Below are 25,506 nucleotides of genomic sequence, written 5' to 3'. Positions count from 1 at the left end.
GAGGACCGAGAGACTGGGAGAGGATCCGCAGAGAGGGGCGAGGAAGAGGCGAGGGAGAGAGGGCGAGGGAGAGAGGGCGAGGGGGGGAAGAGAGGGCGAGAGGGGAGGGAGAGAGGCGAGGGAGAAGGGCGAGGGAGAGAGGGCGAGGGAGAGAGGGCGAGGGAGAGAGGGCGAGGGAGAGAGGGCGAGGGAGAGAGGGCGAGGAGAGAGGGCGAGGGAGAGAGGCGAGGGAGAGAGGGCGAGGGAGAGAGGGCGAGGGAGAGAGGGCGAGGGAGAGAGGGCGAGGGAGAGAGGGCGAGGGAGAGAGGGCGAGGGAGAGAGGGCGAGGAGAGAGGGCGGAGAGAGGGCGGAGAGAGGGCGAGGGAGAGAGGGGAGAGGGCGAGGGGAGAGGGCGAGAGGGCGAGGGAGAGAGGGCGAGTGCAGGGAGAGGGCGAGAGGGCGAGAGGGCGAGAGAGGGGAGAGGAGAGAGGCGAGAGGGCGAGAGGGCGAGAGGGCGAAGAGGGCGAGAGGCGAGAGGCGAGAGGGCGAGAGGGCGAGAGGGCGAGAGGGCGAGAGGGCGAGAGGGCGAGAGGCGAGAGGGCGAGAGGGCGAGAGGGCGAGAGGGCGGAGGGCGAGAGGGAGAGGGCGAGAGGGCGAGAGGGGCGAGGGGAGGGGGCGAGGGGGAGGGGGGAGGGGGAGGGGGGAGGGGGAGGGGCGAGGGGGAGGGGGCGAGGGGGAGGGGGCGAGGGGAGGGGCGAGGGGGAGGGGGCGAGGGGGAGGGGGCGAGGGGGAGGGGGCGAGGGGGGCGAGGGGGCGAGGGGGCGAGGGGGAGGGGGGGGGAGGGGGGAGGGGGGAGGGGAGGGGGAGGGGGGGGAGGGGGAGGGGGGCGAGGGGGCGAGGGGGCGAGGGGGCGAGGGGGCGAGGGGCGAGGGGGCGAGGGGGCGAGGGGGCGAGGGGGGAGGGGGGGAGGGGGCGAGGGGGGGAGGGGGCGAGGGGCGGGGGCGAGGGGGCGAGGGCGCGAGGGGGGAGGGGGCGAGGGGCGAGGGGGAGGGGGCGAGGGGGCGAGGGCGAGGGGGGGAGGGGGCGAGGGGGAGGCGGCGGGGGCGAGGGGGCGAGGGGGGGAGGGGCGAGAGGGCGAGAGGGCGAGAGGGCGAGAGGGAGGGGCGAGGGGGGGAGGGGGCGAGGGGAGGGGGCGAGGGGGGAGGGGGCGAGGGGGAGGGGGCGGGGGCCAGGGGGCGGGGGGAGGGGGCGGGGGGGAGGGGGCGGGGAGAGGGGGCGGGGGAGAGAGTTTGAGGGACAGAGACACACACACACACACAGACACTGAGCTGTTCCCTCTGCCCTGCTGTGACAGCGGGTACACTGCTCAGTGAGTTGGTGAGGGTGGGGTACTTACGATAGATGGTCAGGCGGGTGGCGGGATGTTCCGTTGCTGAAGGGGTTTTGGACAAAGCAGGTATAGACGCCAGCATCCCCCCGGACCACTCCCTGGGATGGTCAGCTGATCGCTGGCCAATACCATGTGAGCGTCGCCAGCGATGGACTTGCCGTCCTTCTCCCAGGTCAGCTGATCCCAGGTCCCCGTCGCCATGGTGCAGGTCAGGGTGGCCTTGCGTCGCCCTCCTTCACGTCACCCTTGGGTGCTGTCACCCTGACGTTGCTGATCAGCTCTGGGGGTCAGAGAGGAGGAAGAGCAGTGAGAGTCAGACAATAGACAACTGGGGAGGCCAATCTGCCCCTCGAAACACTGCTAGCCCAGCGAGTGCTCTAATCCCCTTCCAACTCTGGCTGTGTAGCCCTGTATTTATATTCCCTGTAAATCCAACCACTTCTTAAAGATAATGAACCTTTCTAACCCCTTAAGTTAAAGTTTATTTATTAGTGTCACGAGTCAGGCTGACATTAACACTGCAATGAAGTTACTGTGAAAATCCCCTTGTTGCCACACTCTGGCGCCTGTTCGGGTACACAGAGGGAGAATTTAGCACGGCCAATGCACCCTAACCAGCACGTCTTTCAGACTGTGGGAGGAAACCAGAGCACCCGGAGGAAACCCCATGCAGACACGGGGAGAACGCGCAGAGTCCACACAGACAGTGACCCGAGCCGGGAATCGAACCCGAACTCAGATAGTGAGTTCGAGACCATAACCTGCCCTCAACACGTTTCTCCCTTAACCCCTTTCCTCTTCATTCCATTCCCAGGTGTCGGCATCGCTGTCTGGGCCCAGAATTTGTCACGCAAGCCTGGCGCTGTGAGGCAGCAGCGCTAACCACTGTGTTACCCAGCTGGGAATCGAACCCGGGTCCCTGGCGCTGTGAGGCAGCAGGCTAACCACTGTGTCACCGTGCCCCCGGGAATGGAACCCGGGTCCCTGGCGCTGTGAGGCAGCAGTGCTAATCACTGTGTTACCCAGCTGGGAATCGAACCCGGGTCCCTGGCGCTGTGAGGCAGCAGCGCTAACCACTGTGTCACCGTGCCCCCGGGAATCGAACCCGGGTCCCTGGCACTGTGAGGCAGCAGTGCTAACCACTGTGTCACCGTGCCCCCGGAATCGAACCCGGGTCCCTGGCGCTGTGAGGCAGCAGCGCTAACCACTGTGTCACCGTGCCCCCGGGAATCGAACCCGGGTCCCTGGCGCTGTGAGGCAGCAGCGCTAACCACTGTGTCACCGTGCCCCCGGGAATCGAACCCGGGTCCCTGGCGCTGTGAGGCAGCAACGCTAACCACTGTGTCACCGTGCCCCCGGGAATCGAACCCGGGTCCCTGGCGCTGTGAGGCAGCAGCGCTAACCACTGTGTCACCGTGCCCCCGGGAATCGAACCCGCGTTCCTGGCGCTGTGAGGCAGCAGCGCTAACCACTGTGTCACCGTGCCCCCGGGAATCGAACCCGGGTCCCTGGCGCTGTGAGGCAGCAGCGCTAACCACTGTGTCACCGTGCCCCGGGAATCGAACCCGGGTCCCTGGCGCTGTGAGGCAGCAGCGCTAACCACTGTGTCACCGTGCCCCCGGGAATCGAACCCGGGTCCCCTGGCGCTGTGAGGCAGCAGTGCTAACCACTGTGTCACCGTGCCCCCGGGAATCGAACCCGCGTTCCTGGCACTGTGAGGCAGCAGCGCTAACCCACTGTGTCACCGTGCCCCCGGGAATCGAACCCGGGTCCCTGGAGCTGTGAGGCAGCAGCGCTAACCACTGTGCCACCGTGCCCCCGGGAATCGAACCCGGGTCCCTGGCGCTGTGAGGTAGCAGTGCTAACCACTGTGTCACCGTGCCCCCGGGAATCGAACCCGGGTCCCTGGCGCTGTGAGGCAGCAGCGCTAACCACTGTGTCACCGTGCCCCCGGGATCGAACCCGGGTCCCTGGCGCTGTGAGGCAGCAGCGCTAACCACTGTGTCACCGTGCCCCCGGAATCGAACCGGGTCCCTGGCGCTGTGAGGCAGCAGTGCTAACCACTGTGTCACCGTGCCCCCGGGAATCGAACCCGCGTTCCTGGCACTGTGAGGCAGCAGCGCTAACCCACTGTGTCACCGTGCCCCCGGGAATCGAACCCGGGTCCCTGGAGCTGTGAGGCAGCAGCGCTAACCACTGTGCCACCGTGCCCCCGGGAATCGAACCCGGGTCCCTGGCGCTGTGAGGTAGCAGTGCTAACCACTGTGTCACCGTGCCCCCGGGAATCGAACCCGGGTCCCTGGCGCTGTGAGGCAGCAGCGCTAACCACTGTGTCACCGTGCCCGGGAATCGAACCCGGGTCCCTGGCGCTGTGAGGTAGCAGTGCTAACCACTGTGTCACCGTGCCCCCGGGAATCGAACCCGGGTCCCTGGAGCTGTGAGGCAGCAGCGCTAACCACTGTGTCACCGTGCCCCCGGGAATCGAACCCGGGTCCCTGGCACTGTGAGGCAGCAGCACTAACCACTGTGTCACCGTGCCCCCGGGAATCGAACCCGGGTCCCTGGCACTGTGAGGCAGCAGCGCTAACCACTGTGTCACCGTGCCCCCGGGAATCGAACCCGGGTCCCTGGCACTGTGAGGCAGCAGTGCTAACCACTGTGTCACCGTGCCCCCGGGAATGGAACCCGGGTCCCTGGTGCTGTGAGGCAGCAGCGCTAATCACTGTGTCACCGTGCCCCCGGGAATCGAACCCGGGTCCCTGGTGCTGTGAGGCAGCAGCGCTAATCACTGTGTCACCGTGCCCCCGGGAATCGAACCCGGGTCCCTGGCACTGTGAGGCAGCAGTGCTAACCACTGTGTCACCGTGCCCCCGGGAATGGAACCCGGGTCCCTGGTGCTGTGAGGCAGCAGCGCTAATCACTGTGTCACCGTGCCCCCGGGAATCGAACCCGGGTCCCTGGCGCTGTGAGGTAGCAGTGCTAACCACTGTGACACCTTGCATAACAAATAGTTGGTGTTTAGTCTGACTTCATAATATACGTTGCGGTTTCCGATCTGTATTTAAACAGGTTTGTGAATGATTTACTCAAATACTCCCGAGAAAACTTAACAAACATCCTTTTATTTTATTTATTATTTATTAGTCACAAGTAGGCTTACATTAACAGCGCAATGAAGTTACTGTGAAAATCACCTAGTCGCCACACTCCGGTGCCTGTTCGGGTACACAGAGGGAGAATTTAGCACGGCTAATCCACCCTAACCAGCACGTCTTTCGGACTGTGGGAGGAAACCGGAGCACCCGGAGGAAACCCACGCAGACACAGGGAGAACATGCAGACTCCGCACAGACAGTGACCTAAGAATGGAACCCGGGTCCCTGGCGCAGTGAGGCAGCAGCGCTAACCACTGTGTCACCGTGCCTCCCGTCTGGGTTAGGAACAGGAAGAGGCCATTCAGCCCCTCAATCCTGTTCTCACCACTCAGGACAAGCATCAGGCGAAGTGTTTTCTTGCGGTGGGAAGGGGTGGGGGGGGGGGGCGGAGGTGGGGGCGGGGGGGGCGGAGGTGGGGGGAATTCGGCGGGGGTGAGCTTCTGGAACTCTCCGCCTCAAAGGCTGAGTGTTTTTTGAATATTTTTAAAGATAGGTTCTCAATTCACGAGGCGGGGGTGAAAGGTTATTCGGAGGTCGGCAGGGGTACGGGGTCAAGGTTACAGTCAGACCAGCGACAGCCTTATTGAATGGGGTAGCAGGGTAAAAAGGCTCATTTGTTTGTTAAGGATCCGTGGGAACATTCTAGTAAACCGTTTGTGAAATAAATCTGGTGAATTGGAGTGATGACAATAATCTCTCCCTCAATGTAAACAAAATGAAGGAGATCGTCATCGTCTTCAGGAAGCGTAAAGGAGAACATGCTCCTGTCTACATCAACGGGGACGAAGTAGGAAGGGTCGAGAGCTTCAAGTTTTTAAGTGTCCAGATCACCAACAACCTGTCCTGGTCCCCCCCATGCCGACACTATAGTTAAGAAAGCCAACCAACACCTCTATTTTCTCAGAAGATTAAGGAAATTTGGCATGTCAGCTACGACTCTCACCAACTTTTACAGATGCACCATAGAAAGCATTCTTTCTGGTTGTATCACAGCTTGGTATGGCTCCTGCTCTGCCCAACACCACAAGGAACTACAAAGGAGAGGGACTATACAGCAGAGGGACAGTGTTGTTGAGGGGAGTACTGAGATACAGGCTGTTGGACTGGATGGGATTGATGTTCATAAGGAGGAGGTGTTGGCAATCCTGGAAAGGGTAAAAATAGATAAGTCCCCTGGGCCGGATGGGATTTATCCTAGGATTCTCTGGGAGGCTCGGGAGGAGATCGCAGAGCCTTTGGCTTTGATCTTTGTGTCGTCATTGTTTACAGGAACAGTGCCAGAAGACTGGAGGATAGCAAATGTTGTCCCCTTGTTCAAGAAGGGGAGTAGGGACAACCCTGGTAATTATAGACCGGTGAGCCTTACTTCTGTTGTGGGCAAAGTATTGGAAAGGATTATAAGAGATAGGATTTATAATCATCTAGAAAGGAATAATTTGATTAGGGATAGTCAGCACGGTTTTGTGAAGGGTAGGTCGTGCCTCACAAACCTTATTGAGTTCTTTGAGAAGGTGACCAAAGAGGTGGATGAGGGTAAAGCGGTTGATGTGGTGTATATGGATTTCAGCAAAGCGTTTGATAAGGTTCCTCATGGTAAGCTTTTACAGAAAATACAGACACATGGGATTGAGGGTGATTTAGTGGTTTGGATCAGGAATTGGCTAGCTGTAAGAAAACAAAGGGTGGTGGTTGATGGGAAATACTCATCCTGGAGTTCAGTTACTAGTGGTGTAACGCAAGGATCTGTTTTGGGGCCACTGCTGTTTGTCATTTTTATTAATGACTTGGATGAGGGTGTGGAAGGATGGATTAGTAAATTTGCGGATGACACTAAAGTCAGTGGAGTTGTGGACAGTGCGGAAGGATGTTGCAGGTTACAGAGGGACATAGATAAGCTGCAGAGCTGGGCTGAGAGGTGACAAATGGAGTTTAATGCGGAAAAGTGTGAGGTGATTCACTTTGGAAGGAGTAACAGGAATACAGAGTACTGGGCTAATGGTAAGATACTTGGTAGTGTGGATGAACAGAAGGATCTGGGTGTCCATGTGCATAGATCCCTGAAAGTTGGCACCCAGGTTGATAGGGTTGTTAAGAAGGCGTACGGTGTGTTAGCTTTTATTGGTAGAGGGATTGAGTTTCGGAGCCAGGAGGTCATGCTGCAACTGTACAAAACTCTGGTGCGACCGCATTTGGAGTATTGCGTACAGTTCTGGTCGCCGTATTATAGGAAAGATGTGGAAGTGTTGGAAAGGGTGCAGAGGAGATTTACCAGGATGTTGCCTGGTATGGTGGGAAAATCGTATGAGGAAAGGCTGAGGGGCTTGAGGCTGTTTTCGTTAGAGAGAAGAAGGTTAAGAGGTGACTTAATCGAGGCATACAAGATGATCAGAGGATTAGATAGGGTGGATAGTGAGAGCCTTTTTCCTTGGATGGTGATGGCTAGCACAAGGGGACATAGAACATAGAACATAGAACATAGAACATAGAACATAGAACATTACAGCGCAGAACAGGCCCTTCGGCCCACGATGTTGCACCGACCAGTTAAAAAAAAACTGTGACCCTCCAACCTAAACCAATTTCTTTTCGTCCATGAACCTATCTACGGATCTCTTAAACGCCCCCAAACTAGGCGCATTTACTACTGATGCTGGCAGGGCATTCCAATCCCTCACCACCCTCTGGGTAAAGAACCTACCCCTGACATCGGTTCTATAACTACCCCCCCTCAATTTAAAGCCATGCCCCCTCGTGCTGGATTTCTCCATCAGAGGAAAAAGGCTATCACTATCCACCCTATCTAAACCTCTAATCATCTTATATGTTTCAATAAGATCCCCTCTTAGCCGCCGCCTTTCCAGCGAAAACAATCCCAAATCCCTCAGCCTCTCCTCATAGGATCTCCCCTCCATACCAGGCAACATCCTGGTAAACCTCCTCTGCACCCTCTCCAAAGCCTCCACATCCTTCCTGTAATGTGGGGACCAGAACTGCACACAGTACTCCAAGTGCGGCCGCACCAGAGTTGTGTACAGTTGCAACATAACGCTACGACTCCTAAATTCAATCCCCCTACCAATAAACGCCAAGACACCATATGCCTTCTTAACAACCTTATCTACTTGATTCCCAACTTTCAGGGATCTATGCACACATACACCTAGATCCCTCTGCTCCTCCACACTATTCAAAGTCCTCCCGTTAGCCCTATACTCAACACATCTGTTATTCCTACCAAAGTGAATTACCTCACACTTCTCCGCATTAAACTCCATCCGCCACCTCTCGGCCCAACTTTGCAACCTGTCTAAGTCTTCCTGCAAACTACGACACCCTTCCTCACTGTCTACCACACCACCGACTTTGGTGTCATCAGCAAATTTGCTAATCCACCCAACTATACCCTCATCCAGATCATTAATAAATATTACAAACAGCAGTGGCCCCAAAACAGATCCCTGAGGTACACCACTTGTAACCGCACTCCATGATGAATATTTACTATCAACCACCACCCTCTGTTTCCTATCCGCTAGCCAATTCCTGATCCAATTTCCTAGATCACCCCCAATCCCATACATCTGCATTTTCTGCAGAAGCCTACCATGGTGAACCTTATCAAACGCCTTACTAAAATCCATATATACCACGTCCACTGCCTTGCCCCCATCCACCTCCTAGCTTTAAATTGAGGGGTGACAGATATAGGACAGATGTTAGAGGTAGGTTCTTTACTCAGAGAGTAGTAAGGGCGTGGAATGCCCTGCCTGCAGCAGTAGTGGACTCGTCAATATTAAGGGCATTTAAATGGTTATTGGATAAACATATGGATGATATTGGAATAGTGTAGATTAGAGAGGCTTTAGATTGGTTTCACTGGTCGGCGCAACATCGAGGGCCGAAGGGCCTGTACTGCGCTGTAATGTTCTATGTTCTAAGGGTCGTGAATGAAGCCCAGTTCATCACTCAAACCAGCCTCCCATCCATTGACTCTGTCTACACTTCCCGCTGCCTCGGCAAAGCAGCAGCATAATTAAGGACCCCACTCACCCCGGACATTCTCTCTTCCACCTTCTTCCGTCGGAGAAAGATACAAAAGTCTGAGGTCACGTCCCAACCGACTCAAGAACAGCTTCTTCCCTGCTGCTGTCAGACTTTTGAATGGACCTACCTCGCATTAAGTTGATCTTTCTCTACACCCTAGCTATGACTGTAACACTACATTCTGCACTCTCTCCTTTCCTTCTCTATGAACGGTATGCTGTGTCTGTATAGCGCGCAAGAAACAATACACGTGACAAGAATAAATCAAATTAAATCCTCACCATACACTCGGAGGATTACACTCGCACTTTGGGAGGGCTCGTCCAGCGCCGATAAGGTTAGGGTGTAGTTCCGACTGTCGGGAAGGGTTGTCTTAAGGATTGCGATGGAAGCCTGGCTGGTGTTGATGAAGAGTCGGTCCTGAAATTCTGAGGATATCTTCGGCGTGTCATTCCGACCCACGTCCCAACTGGCAAAGGTGGTGCTCAGGGCCCAGGAGACGTGCGGGGGCTGCTGGCTCCCAAACTCAATGTCCAGCAACGCTCTCTGCCCCACAATCACAATCACTGGGCTGTTCGTCCGGATCCCGATGGCCTCCGTCAGACCTGGGGTGAAAGGTCAGAGGTCAAAGTGTGCACGATTGAGTCTTTGCGACTGAGGGAGCGCCGCACTGTCAGAGGGTCAGTACTGAGGGAGTGCCGCACTGTCAGAGGGTCAGTACTGAGGGAGTGCTGCACTGTCAGAGGGTCAGTACTGAGGGAGTGCCGCACTGTCAGAGGGTCAGTGCTGAGGGAGTGCCGCACTGTCAGAGGGTCAGTACTGAGGGAGTGCTGCACTGTCAGAGGGTCAGTACTGAGGGAGTGCCGCACTGTCAGAGGGTCAGTGCTGAGGGAGTGCCGCACTGTCAGAGATTCAGTACTGAGGGAGTGCTGCACTGTCAGAGGGTCAGTGCTGAGGGAGCGCCGCACTGTCAGAGGGTCAGTACCGAGGGAGTGCCACACTGTCAGAGGGTCAGTACTGAGGGAGGGCCGCACTGTCAGAGAGTCAGTACTGAGGGAGTGCCGCACTGTCAGAGGGTCAGTACTGAGGGAGTGCCGCACTGTCAGAGGGTCAGTACTGAGGGAGTGCCGCACTGTCAGAGGGTCAGTACTGAGTGAGTGCCGCACTGTCAGAGGGTCAGTACTGAGGGAGTGCCGCACTGTCAGAGGGTCAGTACTGAGGGAGTACCGCACTGTCAGAGGGTCAGTACTGAGGGAGTGCCGCACTGTCAGAGGGTCTGTACTGAGGGAGTGCCGCACTGTCAGAGGGTCAGTACTGAGGGAGTGCCGCACTGTCAGAGGGTCAGTACTGAGTGAGTGCCGCACTGTCAGAGGGTCAGTACTGAGGGAGTGCCGCACTGTCAGAGGGTCAGTAATGAGGGAGTGCCGCACTGTCAGAGGGAGAGTACTGAGGGAGTGCTGCACTGTCAGAGGGTCAGTGCTGAGGGAGTGCCGCACTGTCAGAGGGTCAGTACTGAGGGAGTGCTGCACTGTCAGAGGGTCAGTGCTGAGGGAGTGCCGCACTGTCAGAGGGTCAGTACTGAGGGAGTGCCGCACTGTCAGAGGGTCAGTACTGAGGGAGTGCCGCACTGTCAGAGGGTCAGTACTGAGGGAGCGCCGCACTGTCAGAGGGTCAGTACTGAGGGAGTGCCGCACTGTCAGAGGGTCAGTACTGAGGGAGTGCCATCCTATCGAAGGTGGAGAGAGAAGGAGTGAGAAATACAGAGGGAAAGAGAGGCAGAGAGAAAGAGACAGAGAGATAGGGAGAGACATTGAGAGAGAGAGAGAGATGGAGAGGTTTAGGGAGGGAATTCCAGAGCTGAGGGCCCCCCGGGCAGCTGAAGGCACGGCCGCCAATGGCGGAGCGATGGGAATCGGGGGATGCTCCAGAGGTCAGAATTGGAGGAGCGCAGAGATCTCGGAGGGTTGTAGGGGCTGGAGGAGGTTACAGAGATAGGGAGGGGGTGTAGGGGCTGGAGGAGGTTACAGAGATAGGGAGGGGTGTAGGGGTTGGAGGAGGTTACAGAGATAGGGAGGGGTGTCGGGGCTAGAGGGGGTTACAGAGATAGGGAGGGGTGTAGGGGCTGGAGGAGGTTACAGAGATAGGGAGAGGGGTGTAGAGGTTGGAGGAGGTTACAGAGACAGGGAGGGGTGTAGGGGCTGGAGGAGGTTACAGAGTTAGGGAGGTGTGAAGGGGCTGGAGGAGGTTACAGAGATAGGGAGGGGTGTCGGGGCTGGAGGAGGTTACAGAGATAGGGATGGGTGTCGGGGCTGGAGAAGATTATAGAGATAGGGAGGGGTGTAGGGGCTGGAGGAGGTTACAGAGTTAGGGAGGGGTGAAGGGGTTGGAGGAGGTTACAGAGGTAGGGAGGGGTGTAGGGGCTGGAGGAGGTTACAGAGATAGGGAGGGTTGTATGGGCTGGAGAAGATTATAGAGATAGGGAGGGGTGTAGGGGCTGGAGAAGATTACAGAGATAGGGAGGGGTGTAGGGGCTGGAGGAGGTTACAGAGCTAGGGAGGGGTGTAGGGGCTGGAGGAGGTTACAGAGCTAGGGAGGGTTGTAGGGGCTGGAGGAGGTTACAGAGATAGGGAGGGGTGTCGGGGCTGGAGGAGGTTACAGAGATAGGGATGGGTGTCGGGGCTGGAGAAGATTATAGAGATAGGGAGGGGTGTAGGGGCTGGAGGAGGTTACAGAGTTAGGGAGGGGTGAAGGGGTTGGAGGAGGTTACAGAGGTAGGGAGGGGTGTAGGGGCTGGAGGAGGTTACAGAGATAGGGAGGGTTGTATGGGCTGGAGAAGATTATAGAGATAGGGAGGGGTGTAGGGGCTGGAGAAGATTACAGAGATAGGGAGGGGTGTAGGGGCTGGAGGAGGTTACAGAGCTAGGGAGGGGTGTAGGGGCTGGAGGAGGTTACAGAGCTAGGGAGGGGTGTAGGGGCTGGAGGAGGTTACAGAGCTAGGGAGGGTTGTAGGGGCTGGAGGAGGTTACAGAGATAGGGAGGGGTGTCGGAGCTGGAGGAGGTTACAGAGATAGGGAGGGTTGTAGGGGCTGGAGGAGGTTACAGAGATAGGGAGAGGTGTCGGGGCTGGAGGAGGTTACAGAGTTCGGGAGGGATGTAGGGGCTGGAGGAGGTTACAGAGATAGGGAGGGTTGTAGTGGCTGGAGGGGGTTACAGAGATAGGGATGGGTGTCGGGGCTGGAGAAGATTATAGAGATAGGGAGGGGTGTAGGGGCTGGAGGAGGTTACAGAGTTAGGGAGGGGTGAAGGGGTTGGAGGAGGTTACAGAGGTAGGGAGGGGTGTAGGGGCTGGAGGAGGTTACAGAGATAGGGAGGGTTGTATGGGCTGGAGAAGATTATAGAGATAGGGAGGGGTGTAGGGGCTGGAGAAGATTACAGAGATAGGGAGGGGTGTAGGGGCTGGAGGAGGTTACAGAGCTAGGGAGGGGTGTAGGGGCTGGAGGAGGTTACAGAGCTAGGGAGGGGTGTAGGGGCTGGAGGAGGTTACAGAGCTAGGGAGGGTTGTAGGGGCTGGAGGAGGTTACAGAGATAGGGAGGGGTGTCGGAGCTGGAGGAGGTTACAGAGATAGGGAGGGTTGTAGGGGCTGGAGGAGGTTACAGAGATAGGGAGAGGTGTCGGGGCTGGAGGAGGTTACAGAGTTCGGGAGGGATGTAGGGGCTGGAGGAGGTTACAGAGATAGGGAGGGTTGTAGTGGCTGGAGGGGGTTACAGAGATAGGGAGGGGTGAAGGGGTTGGAGGAGGTTACAGAGCTAGGGAGGGGTGTAGGGGCTGGAGGAGGTTACAGAGATAGGGAGGGTTGTAGGGGCTGGAGAAGATTACAGAGATAGGGAGGGGGTGTAGGGACTGGAGGGGGTTACAGAGATAGGGAGGGGTGTAGGGGGCTGGAGGAGGTTACAGAGATAGGGAGGGGTGTAGGGACTGGAGGGGGTTACAGAGATAGGGAGGGGTGTAGGGGGCTGGAGGAGGTTACAGAGATAGGGAGGGGGTGTAGGGGCTGGAGGAGGTTACAGAGATAGGGAGGGTTGTAGGGGCTGGAGGTGGTTACAGAGCTAGGGAGGGGTGTTGGGGCTGGAGGTGGTTACAGAGATAGGGAGGGGTGTTGGGGCTGGAGGTGGTTACAGAGCTAGGGATGGGTGTTGGGGCTGGAGGTGGTTACAGAGATAGGGATGGGTGTAGGGGCTGGGGGAGGTTACAGAGCTAGGGATGGGTGTAGGGGCTGGAGGAGGTTTCAGAGATAGGGATGGGTGTTGGGGCTGGAGGTGGTTACTGGCGGGGATGAGGGGTGAGTCGGGATGGGAATCTGACGCAGGGTTAGGCTCGGAAACATTAACTCGGTTTCCTGTTTGCACAGCGACTCTGTCCAGTAATTTACTGATCCGAGACTCGGTTTGCAGGAAGTGTTTGCGTTGCCGTCCCAGTCACCCAGTCACCCAGTCACCCTCCCAGTCACCCTCCCAGTCACCCAGTCACCCTCCCAGTCACCCTCCCAGTCACCCAGTCACCCTCCCAGTCACCCTCCCAGTCACCCTCCCAGTCACCCTCCCAGTCACCCTCCCAGTCACCCTCCCAGTCACCCTCCCAGAGCCCCGCGAGCCTGTTACCGGGGGTGAAATGTGGGAATTGGGACTGCAGTCTGGAGTGGCTGCCACCTGATAGCGTGGAGAGGTCGGCCGAACGAGCTGAAGGTATCTCTTACCTGACAGGAGGCCAGACAGCAGCAGGGTGAACACTGGGCGCATTCTCCGAGTCTCCTGCCCCTGTCTCACGTCAGGTTCCTGCACAGGAGCTCCTTCTGTCCCGTCGCCCGATCACCTGGATCTTTCCCCTTCAGACGCCGCTCCCACCTGATCAGTGTGAGGCCGGGGAGAGGCTGATACCCGGCTCCTGGGCTGTCCGATACCCGGCTCCTGGGCTGTCCGATACCCGGCTCCTGGGCTGTCCGATACCCGGCTCCTGGGCTGTCCGATACCCGGCTCCTGGGCTGGTCGATACCCCACCCTGCGCACAGCTCACACACTCAACACACCTTCCTTCCGCATGCAACCTTTGAGGTTTAAACAAAGGCAAACTGGGCGGGACAGTGACAGCAACTGGAAAAACCAGCTCGAAGGGATACGTAGATAGATCTAAACACAGCGTGACTCACACACACACTGACACTCTCACACACCCTCTCTCTCACACACCCTCTCTCTCACACACCCTCTCTCTCTCACACACACACACTGACACTCTCACACACCCTCTCTCTCTCACACCCTCTCTCTCTCACACACACACACTGACACTCACACACCCTCTCTCTCTCACACCCTCTCTCTCACACACCCTCTCTCTCTCACACACACACACTGACACCCTCTCTCTCACACACCCTCTCTCTCACACACCCTCTCTCTCTCACACACACACACTGACACACACACACCCTCTCTCACACACCCTCTCTCTCTCACACACACACACTGACACACACACACCCCCTCTCTCACACACCCTCTCTCACACACCCTCTCTCTCTCTCACACACACACTGACACACACACCCTCTCACACACCCTCTCTCTCTCACACACACACACACTGACACACACACCCTCTCTCTCACACACCCTCTCTCACACACCCTCTCTCTCTCACACACACACACACTGACACACACACCCTCTCTCTCACACACCCTCTCTCTCACACACCCTCTCTCTCTCACACACACGCACTCTCACTCTCACACACACACACTCTCACTCTCACACACACTCTCACACACACACACTGACACACACACACACTGACACTCTCACACACACTCTCTCTCACACACACTCTCTCACACACCCTCTCTCTCTCACACACACACACTCTCACTCTCACACACACACACTGACACACACACACACACTGACACTCTCACACACACTCTCTCTCACACACACTGACACTCTCACACACCCCCTCACTCTCACACACACACTGACACTCTCACACACCCTCTCTCTCTCACACACCCTCTCTCTCACACACCCTCTCTCTCACACACCCTCTCTCTCTCACACACACACACTCTCACTCTCACACACACACACACTGACACTCTCACACACCCCCTCTCTCTCACACACACACTGACACTCTCACACACCCTCTCTCTCACACACCCTCTCTCACACACCCTCTCTCTCTCACACACACACACTCTCACTCACACTGACACACACACACACACTGACACACACACACACACTGACACTCTCTCACACACTCACACTCTCACACACACTGACACTCTCACACACCCTCTCTCTCTCACACACACACACACTCTCTCTCACACACACACTGACACTCTCACACACCCTCTCTCTCTCACACACACACACTCTCTCTCACACACCCTCTCTCTCTCACACACACACTCTCTCTCACACACACACTGACACTCTCACACACTCTCACACTCTCACGCACTCTCACGCACTCTCACACACTCTCACACACTCTCACACACTCTTACACACACAGTCACTCACTGACACACACACTCACATTCACTCACTCACTGACACAGACACTCTCACACTCGCATTCACTCACTCACTGACACACACACACACTCTCTCAGACACACACAGACACACACACTTGCAAACACACACACACCGACACACACACTCACGCACACACTCACACAGAAACACACACTCGCAATCTCTCACACACACACACACTCTCAGACACACACACTTGCAAACACACACACACCGACACACACACATTCACGCACACAGTCACGCACACACTCACGCACACACACTCACTCTCACGCACACACTCACACACACACACACAGAAACACACACGCAATCTCTCACACACACACGCACTCTCTCACGCACACACTGACACACACACTCACACACACACTCACACACTCACTCAGACACCACACTCGCAAACACACGCACACTGACACACAATCTCGCTCACACACTCACACACACTCACTCTCACACTCACACTCACTCATACACTCACTCACACATGCACACACACACAAAGAATAAAAGAACAAAGAACAGTACAGCACAGGAAACAGGCCCTTCGGCCCTCCAAGCCTGTGCCGCTCCTTGGTCCAACTAGACCAATCGTTTGTATCCCTCCATTCCCAGGCTGCTCATGTGACTATCCAGGTAAGTCTTAAACGATGTCAGCATGCCTGCCTCCACCACCCTACTTGGCAGCGCATTCCAGGCCCCCACCACCCTCTGTGTAAAAAACATCCCTCTAATATCAGAGTTATACCTCGCCCCTCTCACCTTGAGCCCGTGACCCCTTGTGATCATCTCTTCTGATCTGGGAAAAAGCTTCCCACTGTTCACCCTATCTATCCCCTTCATAATCTTGTACACCTCTATTAGATCTCCCCTCATTCTCCGTCTTTCCAGGGAGAACAAGCCCAGTTTACCCAATCTCTCCTCATAGCTAAGACCCTCCATACCAGGCAACATCCTGGTAAACCTTCTCTGCACTCTCTCTAACGCCTCCACGTCCTTCTGGTAGTGCGGCGACCAGAACTGGACGCAGTACTCCAAATGTGGCCTAACCAGCGTTCTATACAGCTGCATCATCAGACTCCAGCTTTTATACTCTATACCCCGTCCTATAAAGGCAAGCATACCATATGCCTTCTTCACCACCTTCTCCACCTGTGATGCCACCTTCAAGGATTTGTGGACTTGCACACCCAGGTCCCTCTGTGTTTCTATACTCTACACTACAACAACCCTATTTTTCCTGCACCTATCCAGAATCTCCTGACATATCCTTTCCTCCACTTCCCGTGGGCTGTTGGGTGGTCTGTAGTACACCCCCAGCATAGTGACTGCACCCTTCCTGTTTCTGAGTTCCACCCACAGCGACTCAGTACATGACCCCTCTAAGTTGTCTACCCTCTGCACCGCGGTAATATGCTCCTTAACTAATATCGCTACTCCCCCACCTTTTTTAGCCCCTCCTCTGTCTCGCCTAAAACACTTATACTCCGGAATATTCAACTGCCAGTCCTGTCCTTCTTTTAACCAAGTTTCCGTCACCGCAACCACATCCAAATTCCGCATAAGCATTAAGGCCCTAAGTTAGTCTGTTTTACCCGTTACACTCCTCGCATTGAAGCAGATGCACTCCAGACCTCCAGGCCCACTCAGGTCCTCCTCCTCCAGACTGCTCCTCTTCTTAGCTAGCCTTGCCCTGGCCCCCAGCTCAACCCCAGCCTCAGTATTTACTGACCTACTGTTTTGATCCCCACCCCCCTGCCACACTAGTTTAAATCCTGCCGAAACACTCTAGCAAAACTCCCAGCCAGGATATTTGTGCCTTCCAGTTAAGGTGTAACCCATCCTTTCCGTACAGGTGCCATCCTCTCTTGAAGACTTCCCAATGATCTATGAATTTGAAACCCTCCCTCTTGCACCAGTCCTTTAGCCACGTGTTCATTTGTAGAATCTCCCTGTTCCCTGGCCTCACAGGCATTCACACACTCACAAACACACGCACACTGACACACAGACATTGACACACACACACACTCATTCTCACACTCATACGCACACACTCACTCTCACACATACTCACACTTTCACACACACACACGCTTACACACTCTCACACACACACGCTTACACACTCTCACACACACACAAACACACTCACAGACTCACACACACACACACTCTCTCACACTCCCACACTCACACTCTCTCTCACACACACACTGACACGCATACACAGACACTCACACACACATTCACACGCACTCACACACACACTCGCAAATACACACAAACTGACACACACAGATACACACACACTCACAAACACACACACAATCTCTCACACACAGACGCTCACACACTCAATCTCTCTCTCACACACACACAAAACACACACACACACTCACTTACACACTCATTCTCACACACACACACACAGACACTCACAAACACACACACATTCACACACACACAGTGGATTTTGATTTGATTTATTATTGTCACATGTATTGGGATACAGTGAAAAGTATTGTTTCTTGCACGCTATACAGACATAGCATACCATTCATAGAGAAGGAAAGGAGAGAGTGCAGAATGTAGTGTTACAGTCATAGCTCGGGTATAGAGAAAGATCAACTTAGTGCAAGGTAGGTCCATTCAAAAGTCTGACAGCAGCAGGGAAGAAGCTGTTCTTGAATCGGTTGGTACGTGACCTCAGACTTTTGTATCTTTTTCCCGAAGGAAGAAGGTGGAAGAGAGAATGTCCGCGGTGTGTGGGGTCCTTAATTATGCTGGCTGCTTTTCTGAGGCAGCGGGAAGTGTAGACAGAGTCAATGGATGGGAGGCTGGTTTGTGCGATGGATTGGGCTACATTCACAACCTTATCTACTTCCTTGTGGTCTTGGGCAGAGCAAGAGCCATACCAAGCTGTGATACAACCAGAAAGAATGCTTTCTATGGTGCATCGATAATAATAATTAGCCAGCACACAATGAATGGGCTAAATGCATATTTGTGGCTACATGTTCCGAAATCTCTAATTTCACTTTCTCTCGATAACTCTCACTAGCGATGTGTGTCTCTCTCTCTAACTCTCACGAGCAAAGAACAGTACAGCACAGGAAACAGGCCCTTCGGCCCTCCAAGCCTGTGCCGCTCCTTGGTCCAACTAGACCAATCGTTTGTATCCCTCCATTCCCAGGCTGCTCATGTGACTTTTCCAGGTAAGTCTTAAACGATGTCAGCGTGTCTGCCTCCACCACCCTACTTGGCAGCGCATTCCAGGCCCCCACCACCCTCTGTGTATAAAACATCGCTCTGATATCTGAGTTATACTTCGCCCCTCTCACCTTGAGCCCGTGACCCCTCGTGTGTCTCTCTCTAACTCTCACTAGCGATGTGTCTCTCTCTCTCTCTTTCTAACTCTCACTAGCGATGTGTGTCTCTCTCTCTAACTCTCACTAGCGATGTGTCTCTCTCTCTAACTCTCACTAGCGATGTGTCTCTCTCTCTAACTCTCACTAGCGATGTGTGTCTCTCTCTCTAACTCTCACTAGCGATGGGTGTCTCTCTCTCTAACTCTCACTAGCGATGTGTCTCTCTCTCTAACTCTCACTAGCGATGTGTGTCTCTCTCTCTAACTCACACTAGCGATGTGTCTCTCTCTAACTCTCACTAGCGATGTGTGTCTCTCTCTAACTCTCACTAGCGATGTGTGTCTCTCTCTAACTCTCACTAGCGATGTGTGTCTCTCTCTCTAACTCTCACTAGCGATGTGTCTCTCTCTCTCTAACTCTCACTAGCGATGTGTGTCTCTCTCTAACTCTCACTAGCGATGTGTGTCTCTCTCTAACTCTCACTAGCGATGTGTGTCTCTCTCTCTAACTCTCACTAGCGATGTGTGTCTCTCTCTCTAACTCACACGAGCGATGTGTGTCTCTCTCTAACTCTCACTAGCGATGTGTCTCTCTCTCTAACTCTCACTAGCGATGTGTGTCTCTCTCTAACTCTCACTAGCGATGTGTCTCTCTCTCTAACTCTCACTAGCGATGTGTGTCTCTCTCTAACTCTCACTAGCGATGTGTGTCTCTCTCTCTAACTCTCACTAGCGATGTGTGTCTCTCTCTCTAACTCTCACTAGCGATGTGTGTCTCTCTCTCTCTCACTAGCGATGTGTCTCTCTCTCTAACTCTCACTAGCGATGTGTGTCTCTCTCTAACTCTCACTAGCGATGTGTGTCTCTCTCTCTAACTCTCACTAGCGATGTGTGTCTCTCTCTCTCTCACTAGCGATGTGTGTCTCTCTCTCTAACTCTCACTCGTGATGTGTGTCTCTCTCTAACTCTCACTAGCGATGTGTGTCTCTCTCTCTCACTAGCGATGTGTGTCTCTCTAACTCTCACTAGCGATGTGTGTCTCTCTCTAAATCTCACTAGCGATGTGTGTCTCTCTCTCACTAACTCTCACTAGCGATGTGTGTCTCTCTCTCTCTAACTCTCACTAGCGATGTGTGTCTCTCTCTAACTCTCACTAGCGATGTGTGTCTCTCTCTAACTCTCACTAGCGATGTGTCTCTCTCTCTAACTCTCACTAGCGATGTGTCTCTCTCTCTCTAACTCTCACTAGCGATGTGTGTCTTCTCTCTAACTCTCACTCGCGATGTGTGTCTCTCTAACTCTCACTAGCGATGTGTGTCTCTCTCTCTCTCTAACTCTCACTAACGATGTGTCTCTCTCTCTCTCTCTAACTCTCACTAGCGATGTGTCTCTCTCTCTCTCTAACTCTCACGAGCGATGTGTGTCTCTCTCTAACTCTCACTAGCGTTGTGTGTCTCTCTCTCTAACTCTCACTAGCGATGTGTGTCTCTCTCTAACTCTCACTAGCGATGGGTGTCTCTCTCTCTAACTCTCACTAGCGATGGGTGTCTCTCTCTCTAACTCTCACTCGCGATGTGTCTCTCTCTCTCTCACTAGCGATGTGTGTCTCTCTCTCTAACTCTCACTCGCGATGGGTGTCTCTCTCTCTAACTCTCACTAGCGATGTGTGTCTCTCTCTCTCACTAGCGATGGGTGTCTCTCTCTCTCTAACTCTCACTAGCGATGTGTGTCTCTCTCTAACTCTCACTAGCGATGTGTCTCTCTCTCTAACTCTCACTAGCGATGTGTGTCTCTCTAACTCTCACTAGCGATGTGTCTCTCTCTAACTCTCACTAGCGATGGGTGTCTCTCTCTCTAACTCTCACTAGCGATGTGTCTCTCTCTCTAACTCTCACTAGCGATGTGTGTCTCTCTCTCTCTCACTAGCGATGTGTGTCTCTCTAACTCTCACTAGCGATGTGTGTCTCTCTCTAACTCTCACTCGCGATGTGTGTCTCTCTCTCGAACTCTCACTAGCAATGTGTCTCTCTCTAACTCTCACTAGCGATGGGTGTCTCTCTCTAACTCTCACTAGCGATGTGTGTCTCTCTCTAACTCTCACTCGCGATGGGTGTCTCTCTCTCTCTCTAACTCTCACTAGCGATGTGTGTCTCTCTCTAACTCTCACTAGCGATGGGTGTCTCTCTCTAACTCTCACTAGCGATGGGTGTCTCTCTCTCTAACTCTCACTAGCGATGGGTGTCTCTCTCTCTCTCTAACTCTCACTAGCGATGTGTGTCTCTCTCTAACTCTCACTAGCAATGGGTGTCTCTCTCTCTAACTCTCACTAGCAATGTGTCTCTCTCTAACTCTCACTAGCGATGTGTGTCTCTCTCTCTAACTCTCACTAGCGATGTGTCTCTCTCTCTCTCTCTCTCACTAGCGATGGGTGTGTCTCTCTCTCTCTAACTCTCACTAGCGATGTGTGTCTCTCTCTAACTCTCACTAGCGATGGGTGTCTCTCTCTAACTCTCACTAGCGATGGGTGTCTCTCTCTCTAACTCTCACTAGCGATGTGTGTCTCTCTCTCTCACTAGCGATGTGTGTCTCTCTCTAACTCTCACTAGCGATGGGTGTCTCTCTCTCTAACTCTCACTAGCGATGTGTGTCTCTCTCTAACTCTCACTAGCGATGTGTGTCTCTCTCTCTAACTCTCACTAGCGATGTGTCTCTCTCTCTCTCACTAGCGAAGTGTGTCTCTCTAACTCTCACTAGCGATGTGTGTCTCTCTCTAACTCTCACTAGCGATGTGTGTCTCTCTCTCTCACTAGCGATGTGTGTCTCTCTAACTCTCACTAGCGATGTGTGTCTCTCTCTAACTCTCACTAGCGATGTGTGTCTCTCTCTCTCACTAGCGATGTGTGTCTCTCTCTCTCACTAGCGATGTGTGTCTCTCTCTAACTCTCACTCGCGATGGGTGTCTCTCTCTCTAACTCTCACTAGCAATGTGTCTCTCTCTAACTCTCACTAGCGATGGGTGTCTCTCTCTAACTCTCACTAGCGATGTGTGTCTCTCTCTAACTCTCACTAGCGATGGGTGTCTCTCTAACTCTCACTAGCGATGTGTGTCTCTCTCTCTCTCTCTCACTAGCGATGGGTGTCTCTCTCTCTCTCTAACTCTCACTAGCGATGTGTCTCTCTCTCTCTAACTCTCACTAGCGATGTGTGTCTCTCTCTCTAACTCTCACTAGCGATGTGTCTCTCTCTCTAACTCTCACTAGCGATGTGTCTCTCTCTCTCTCACGAGCGATGTGTGTCTCTCTCTAACTCTCACTAGCGATGTGTGTCTCTCTAACTCTCACTAGCGATGTGTGTCTCTCTCTAACTCTCACTCGCGATGGGTGTCTCTCTCTCTAACTCTCACTAGCGATGGGTGTCTCTCTCTCTAACTCTCACTAGCGATGTGTGTCTCTCTGTAACTCTCACTAGCGATGTGTGTCTCTCTCTAACTCTCACTAGCGATGTGTCTCTCTCTCTAACTCTCACTCGCGATGTGTCTCTCTCTCTCTCTCTAACTCTCACTAGCGATGTGTCTCTCTCTCTAACTCTCACTGGCGATGTGTGGCTCTCTCTCTAACTCTCACTAGCGATGTGTGTCTCTCTCTCTAACTCTCACTAGCGATGTGTGTCTCTCTAACTCTCACTAGCGATGTGTCTCTCTCTCTCTAACTCTCACTAGCGATGTGTGTCTCTCTCTCTCACTAGCGAAGTGTGTCTCTCTAACTCTCACTAGCGATGTGTGTCTCTCTCTAACTCTCACTAGCGATGTGTGTCTCTCTCTCTCACTAGCGATGTGTGTCTCTCTAACTCTCACTAGCGATGTGTGTCTCTCTCTAACTCTCACTAGCGATGTGTGTCTCTCTCTCTCACTAGCGATGTGTGTCTCTCTCTCTCACTAGCGATGTGTGTCTCTCTCTAACTCTCACTCGCGATGGGTGTCTCTCTCTCTAACTCTCACTAGCAATGTGTCTCTCTCTAACTCTCACTAGCGATGGGTGTCTCTCTCTAACTCTCACTAGCGATGTGTGTCTCTCTCTAACTCTCACTAGCGATGGGTGTCTCTCTCTCTAACTCTCACTAGCGATGTGTGTCTCTCTCTCTCTCTCTCACTAGCGATGGGTGTCTCTCTCTCTCTCTAACTCTCACTAGCGATGTGTCTCTCTCTCTCTCTAACTCTCACTAGCGATGTGTGTCTCTCTCTCTAACTCTCACTAGCGATGTGTCTCTCTCTCTCTAACTCTCACTAGCGATGTGTCTCTCTCTCTCTCACTAGCGATGTGTGTCTCTCTCTAACTCTCACTAGCGATGTGTGTCTCTCTAACTCTCACTAGCGATGTGTGTCTCTCTCTAACTCTCACTCGCGATGGGTGTCTCTCTCTCTAACTCTCACTAGCGATGGGTGTCTCTCTCTCTAACTCTCACTAGCGATGTGTGTCTCTCTGTAACTCTCACTAGCGATGTGTGTCTCTCTCTAACTCTCACTAGCGATGTGTCTCTCTCTCTAACTCTCACTAGCGATGTGTGTCTCTCTCTCTCTCTAACTCTCACTAGCGATGGGTGTCTCTCTCTCTAACTCTCACTCGCGATGTGTCTCTCTCTCTCTCTCTAACTCTCACTAGCGATGTGTCTCTCTCTCTAACTCTCACTGGCGATGTGTGTCTCTCTCTCTAACTCTCACTAGCGATGTGTGTCTCTCTCTCTAACTCTCACTAGCGATGTGTGTCTCTCTAACTCTCACTAGCGATGTGTCTCTCTCTCTCTAACTCTCACTAGCGATGTGTCTCTCTCTCTAACTCTCACTAGCGATGTGTGTCTCTCTAACTCTCACTGGCGATGTGTGTCTCTCTCTCTAACTCTCACTAGCGATGGGTGTCTCTCTAACTCTCACTAGCGATGTGTCTCTCTCTCTAACTCTCACTAGCGATGTGTGTCTCTCTAACTCTCACTAGCGATGTGTCTCTCTCTCTCTCACTAGCGACGTGTGTCTCTCTAACTCTCACTAGCGATGTGTGTCTCTCTCTAACTCTCACTCGCGATGTGTGTCTCTCTCTAACTCTCACTAGCGATGTGTCTCTCTCTCTAACTCTCACTAGCGATGTGTGTCTCTCGCTCTCTCTAACTCTCACTAGCGATTGGTGTCTCTCTCTCTAACTCTCACTCGCGATGTGTGTCTCTCTGTAACTCTCACTAGCGATGTGTGTCTCTCTCTAACTCTCACTAGCGATGTGTGTCTCTCTCTAACTCTCACTCGCGATGTGTGTCTCTCTCTAACTCTCACTAGCGATGTGTCTCTCTCTCTAACTCTCACTGGCGATGTGTGTCTCTCTCTCTCTCTAACTCTCACTAGCGATGGGTGTCTCTCTCTCTAACTCTCACTCGCGATGTGTGTCTCTCTGTAACTCTCACTAGCGATGTGTGTCTCTCTCTCTAACTCTCACTAGCGATGTGTGTCTCTCTCTCTCTCACTAGCGATGGGTGTCTCTCTCTCTAACTCTCACTCGCGATGTGTCTCTCTCTCTCTCACTAGCAATGTGTCTCTCTCTCTCTCTAACTCTCACTAGCAATGTGTCTCTCTCTCTCTCTAACTCTCACTAGCGATGTGTGTCTCTCTCTCTCTCAGTAGCGATGTGTCTCTCTCTCTCTCACTAGCGATGTGTGTCTCTCTAACTCTCACTAGCGATGTGTCTCTCTCTCTAACTCTCACTAGCGATGTGTGTCTCTCTCTAACTCTCACTGGCGATGTGTGTCTCTCTCTCTAACTCTCACTAGCGATGGGTGTCTCTCTCTCTCTAACTCTCACTAGCGATGTGTCTCTCTCTCTAACTCTCACTAGCGATGTGTGTCTCTCTCTCTAACTCTCACTAGCGATGGGTGTCTCTCTCTCTAACTCTCACTAGCGATGTGTCTCTCTCTCTAACTCTCACTAGCGATGTGTGTCTCTCTCTAACTCTCACTAGCGATGGGTGTCTCTCTCTCTCTCTAACTCTCACTAGCGATGGGTGTCTCTCTCTCTCTCTAACTCTCACTAGCGATGTGTCTCTCTCTCTAACTCTCACTAGCGATGTGTCTCTCTCTCTAACTCTCACTAGCGATGGGTGTCTCTCTCTCTCTCTAACTCTCACTAGCGATGTGTGTCTCTCTCTCTAACTCTCACTAGTAATGTCTATCTCTCTCTCTAACTCTCACTAGCGATGTGTGTCTCTCTCTAACTCTCACTAGCGATGTGTGTCTCTCTCTCTAACTCTCACTAGCGATGTGTGTCTCTCTCTCTAACTCTCACTAGCGATGTGTCTCTCTCTCTAACTCTCACTAGCGATGTGTGTCTCTCTCTCTAACTCTCACTAGCGATGTGTCTCTCTCTAACTCTCACTAGCGATGTGTCTCTCTCTCTAACTCTCACTAGCGATGTGTGCCTCTCTCTAACTCTCACTAGCGATGTGTGTCTCTCTCTAACTCTCACTAGCGATGTGTGTCTCTCTCTAACTCTCACTAGCGATGTGTCTCTCTCTCTAACTCTCACTAGCGATGTGTGTCTCTCTCTAACTCTCACGAGCGATGTGTCTCTCTCTCTAACTCTCACTAGCGATGGGGGTCTCTCTCTCTAACTCTCACTAGCGATGGGTGTCTCTCTCTCTAACTCTCACTAGCGATGGGTGTCTCTCTCTCTAACTCTCACTAACGATGGGTGTCTCTCTCTCTAACTCTCACTAGCGATGTGTGTCTCTCTCTAACTCTCACTAGCGATGGGTGTCTCTCTCTCTAACTCTCACTAGCGATGTGTGTCTCTCTCTAACTCTCACTAGCGATGGGTGTCTCTCTCTCTAACTCTCACTAGCGATGTGTGTCTCTCTCTAACTCTCACTAGCGATGTGTCTCTCTCTCTAACTCTCACTAGCGATGTGTGTCTCTCTCTCTAA

General features: G+C 53.5%; 1 protein-coding gene across 1 annotated transcript; it reads right to left on the bottom strand.

The window, feature by feature from the left end:
- Positions 1-1,578: 1,578 nt before the first annotated feature.
- LOC144490585 (uncharacterized) lies at positions 1,579-13,568 on the bottom strand. Its single transcript, XM_078208298.1, has 3 exons — positions 13,323-13,568; positions 8,850-9,173; positions 1,579-1,649 (listed from the first exon to the last, which is right to left on the bottom strand). Exons 1-3 carry the CDS (start codon positions 13,363-13,365, stop codon positions 1,579-1,581), a joined length of 438 nt encoding a protein of 145 aa, XP_078064424.1. The 5' UTR covers positions 13,366-13,568.
- Positions 13,569-25,506: the final 11,938 nt, after the last annotated feature.

This window comes from Mustelus asterias, unplaced genomic scaffold, assembly GCF_964213995.1.
Source record: "Mustelus asterias unplaced genomic scaffold, sMusAst1.hap1.1 HAP1_SCAFFOLD_3463, whole genome shotgun sequence".
In the NCBI taxonomy this organism is placed as follows: Eukaryota; Metazoa; Chordata; class Chondrichthyes; order Carcharhiniformes; family Triakidae; genus Mustelus; species Mustelus asterias.
The sequence above is the reverse complement of the archived record's forward strand: the minus strand, read 5'-3'. Positions and strand labels throughout refer to the sequence as shown.

Coding starts and splice junctions, on each gene's coding strand:
- LOC144490585 (XM_078208298.1), bottom strand. CDS start 13,365: ATGCGCCCAGTGTTCACCCTGCTGCTGTCTGGCCTCCTGTCAG. Junction 9,174..13,322: donor GCTGTCTGGCCTCCTGTCAG/GTAAGAGATACC, acceptor CTTTCACCCCAG/GTCTGACGGAGGCCATCGGG. Junction 1,650..8,849: donor TGTAATCCTCCGAGTGTATG/GTGAGGATTTAA, acceptor TCTGACCCCCAG/AGCTGATCAGCAACGTCAGG.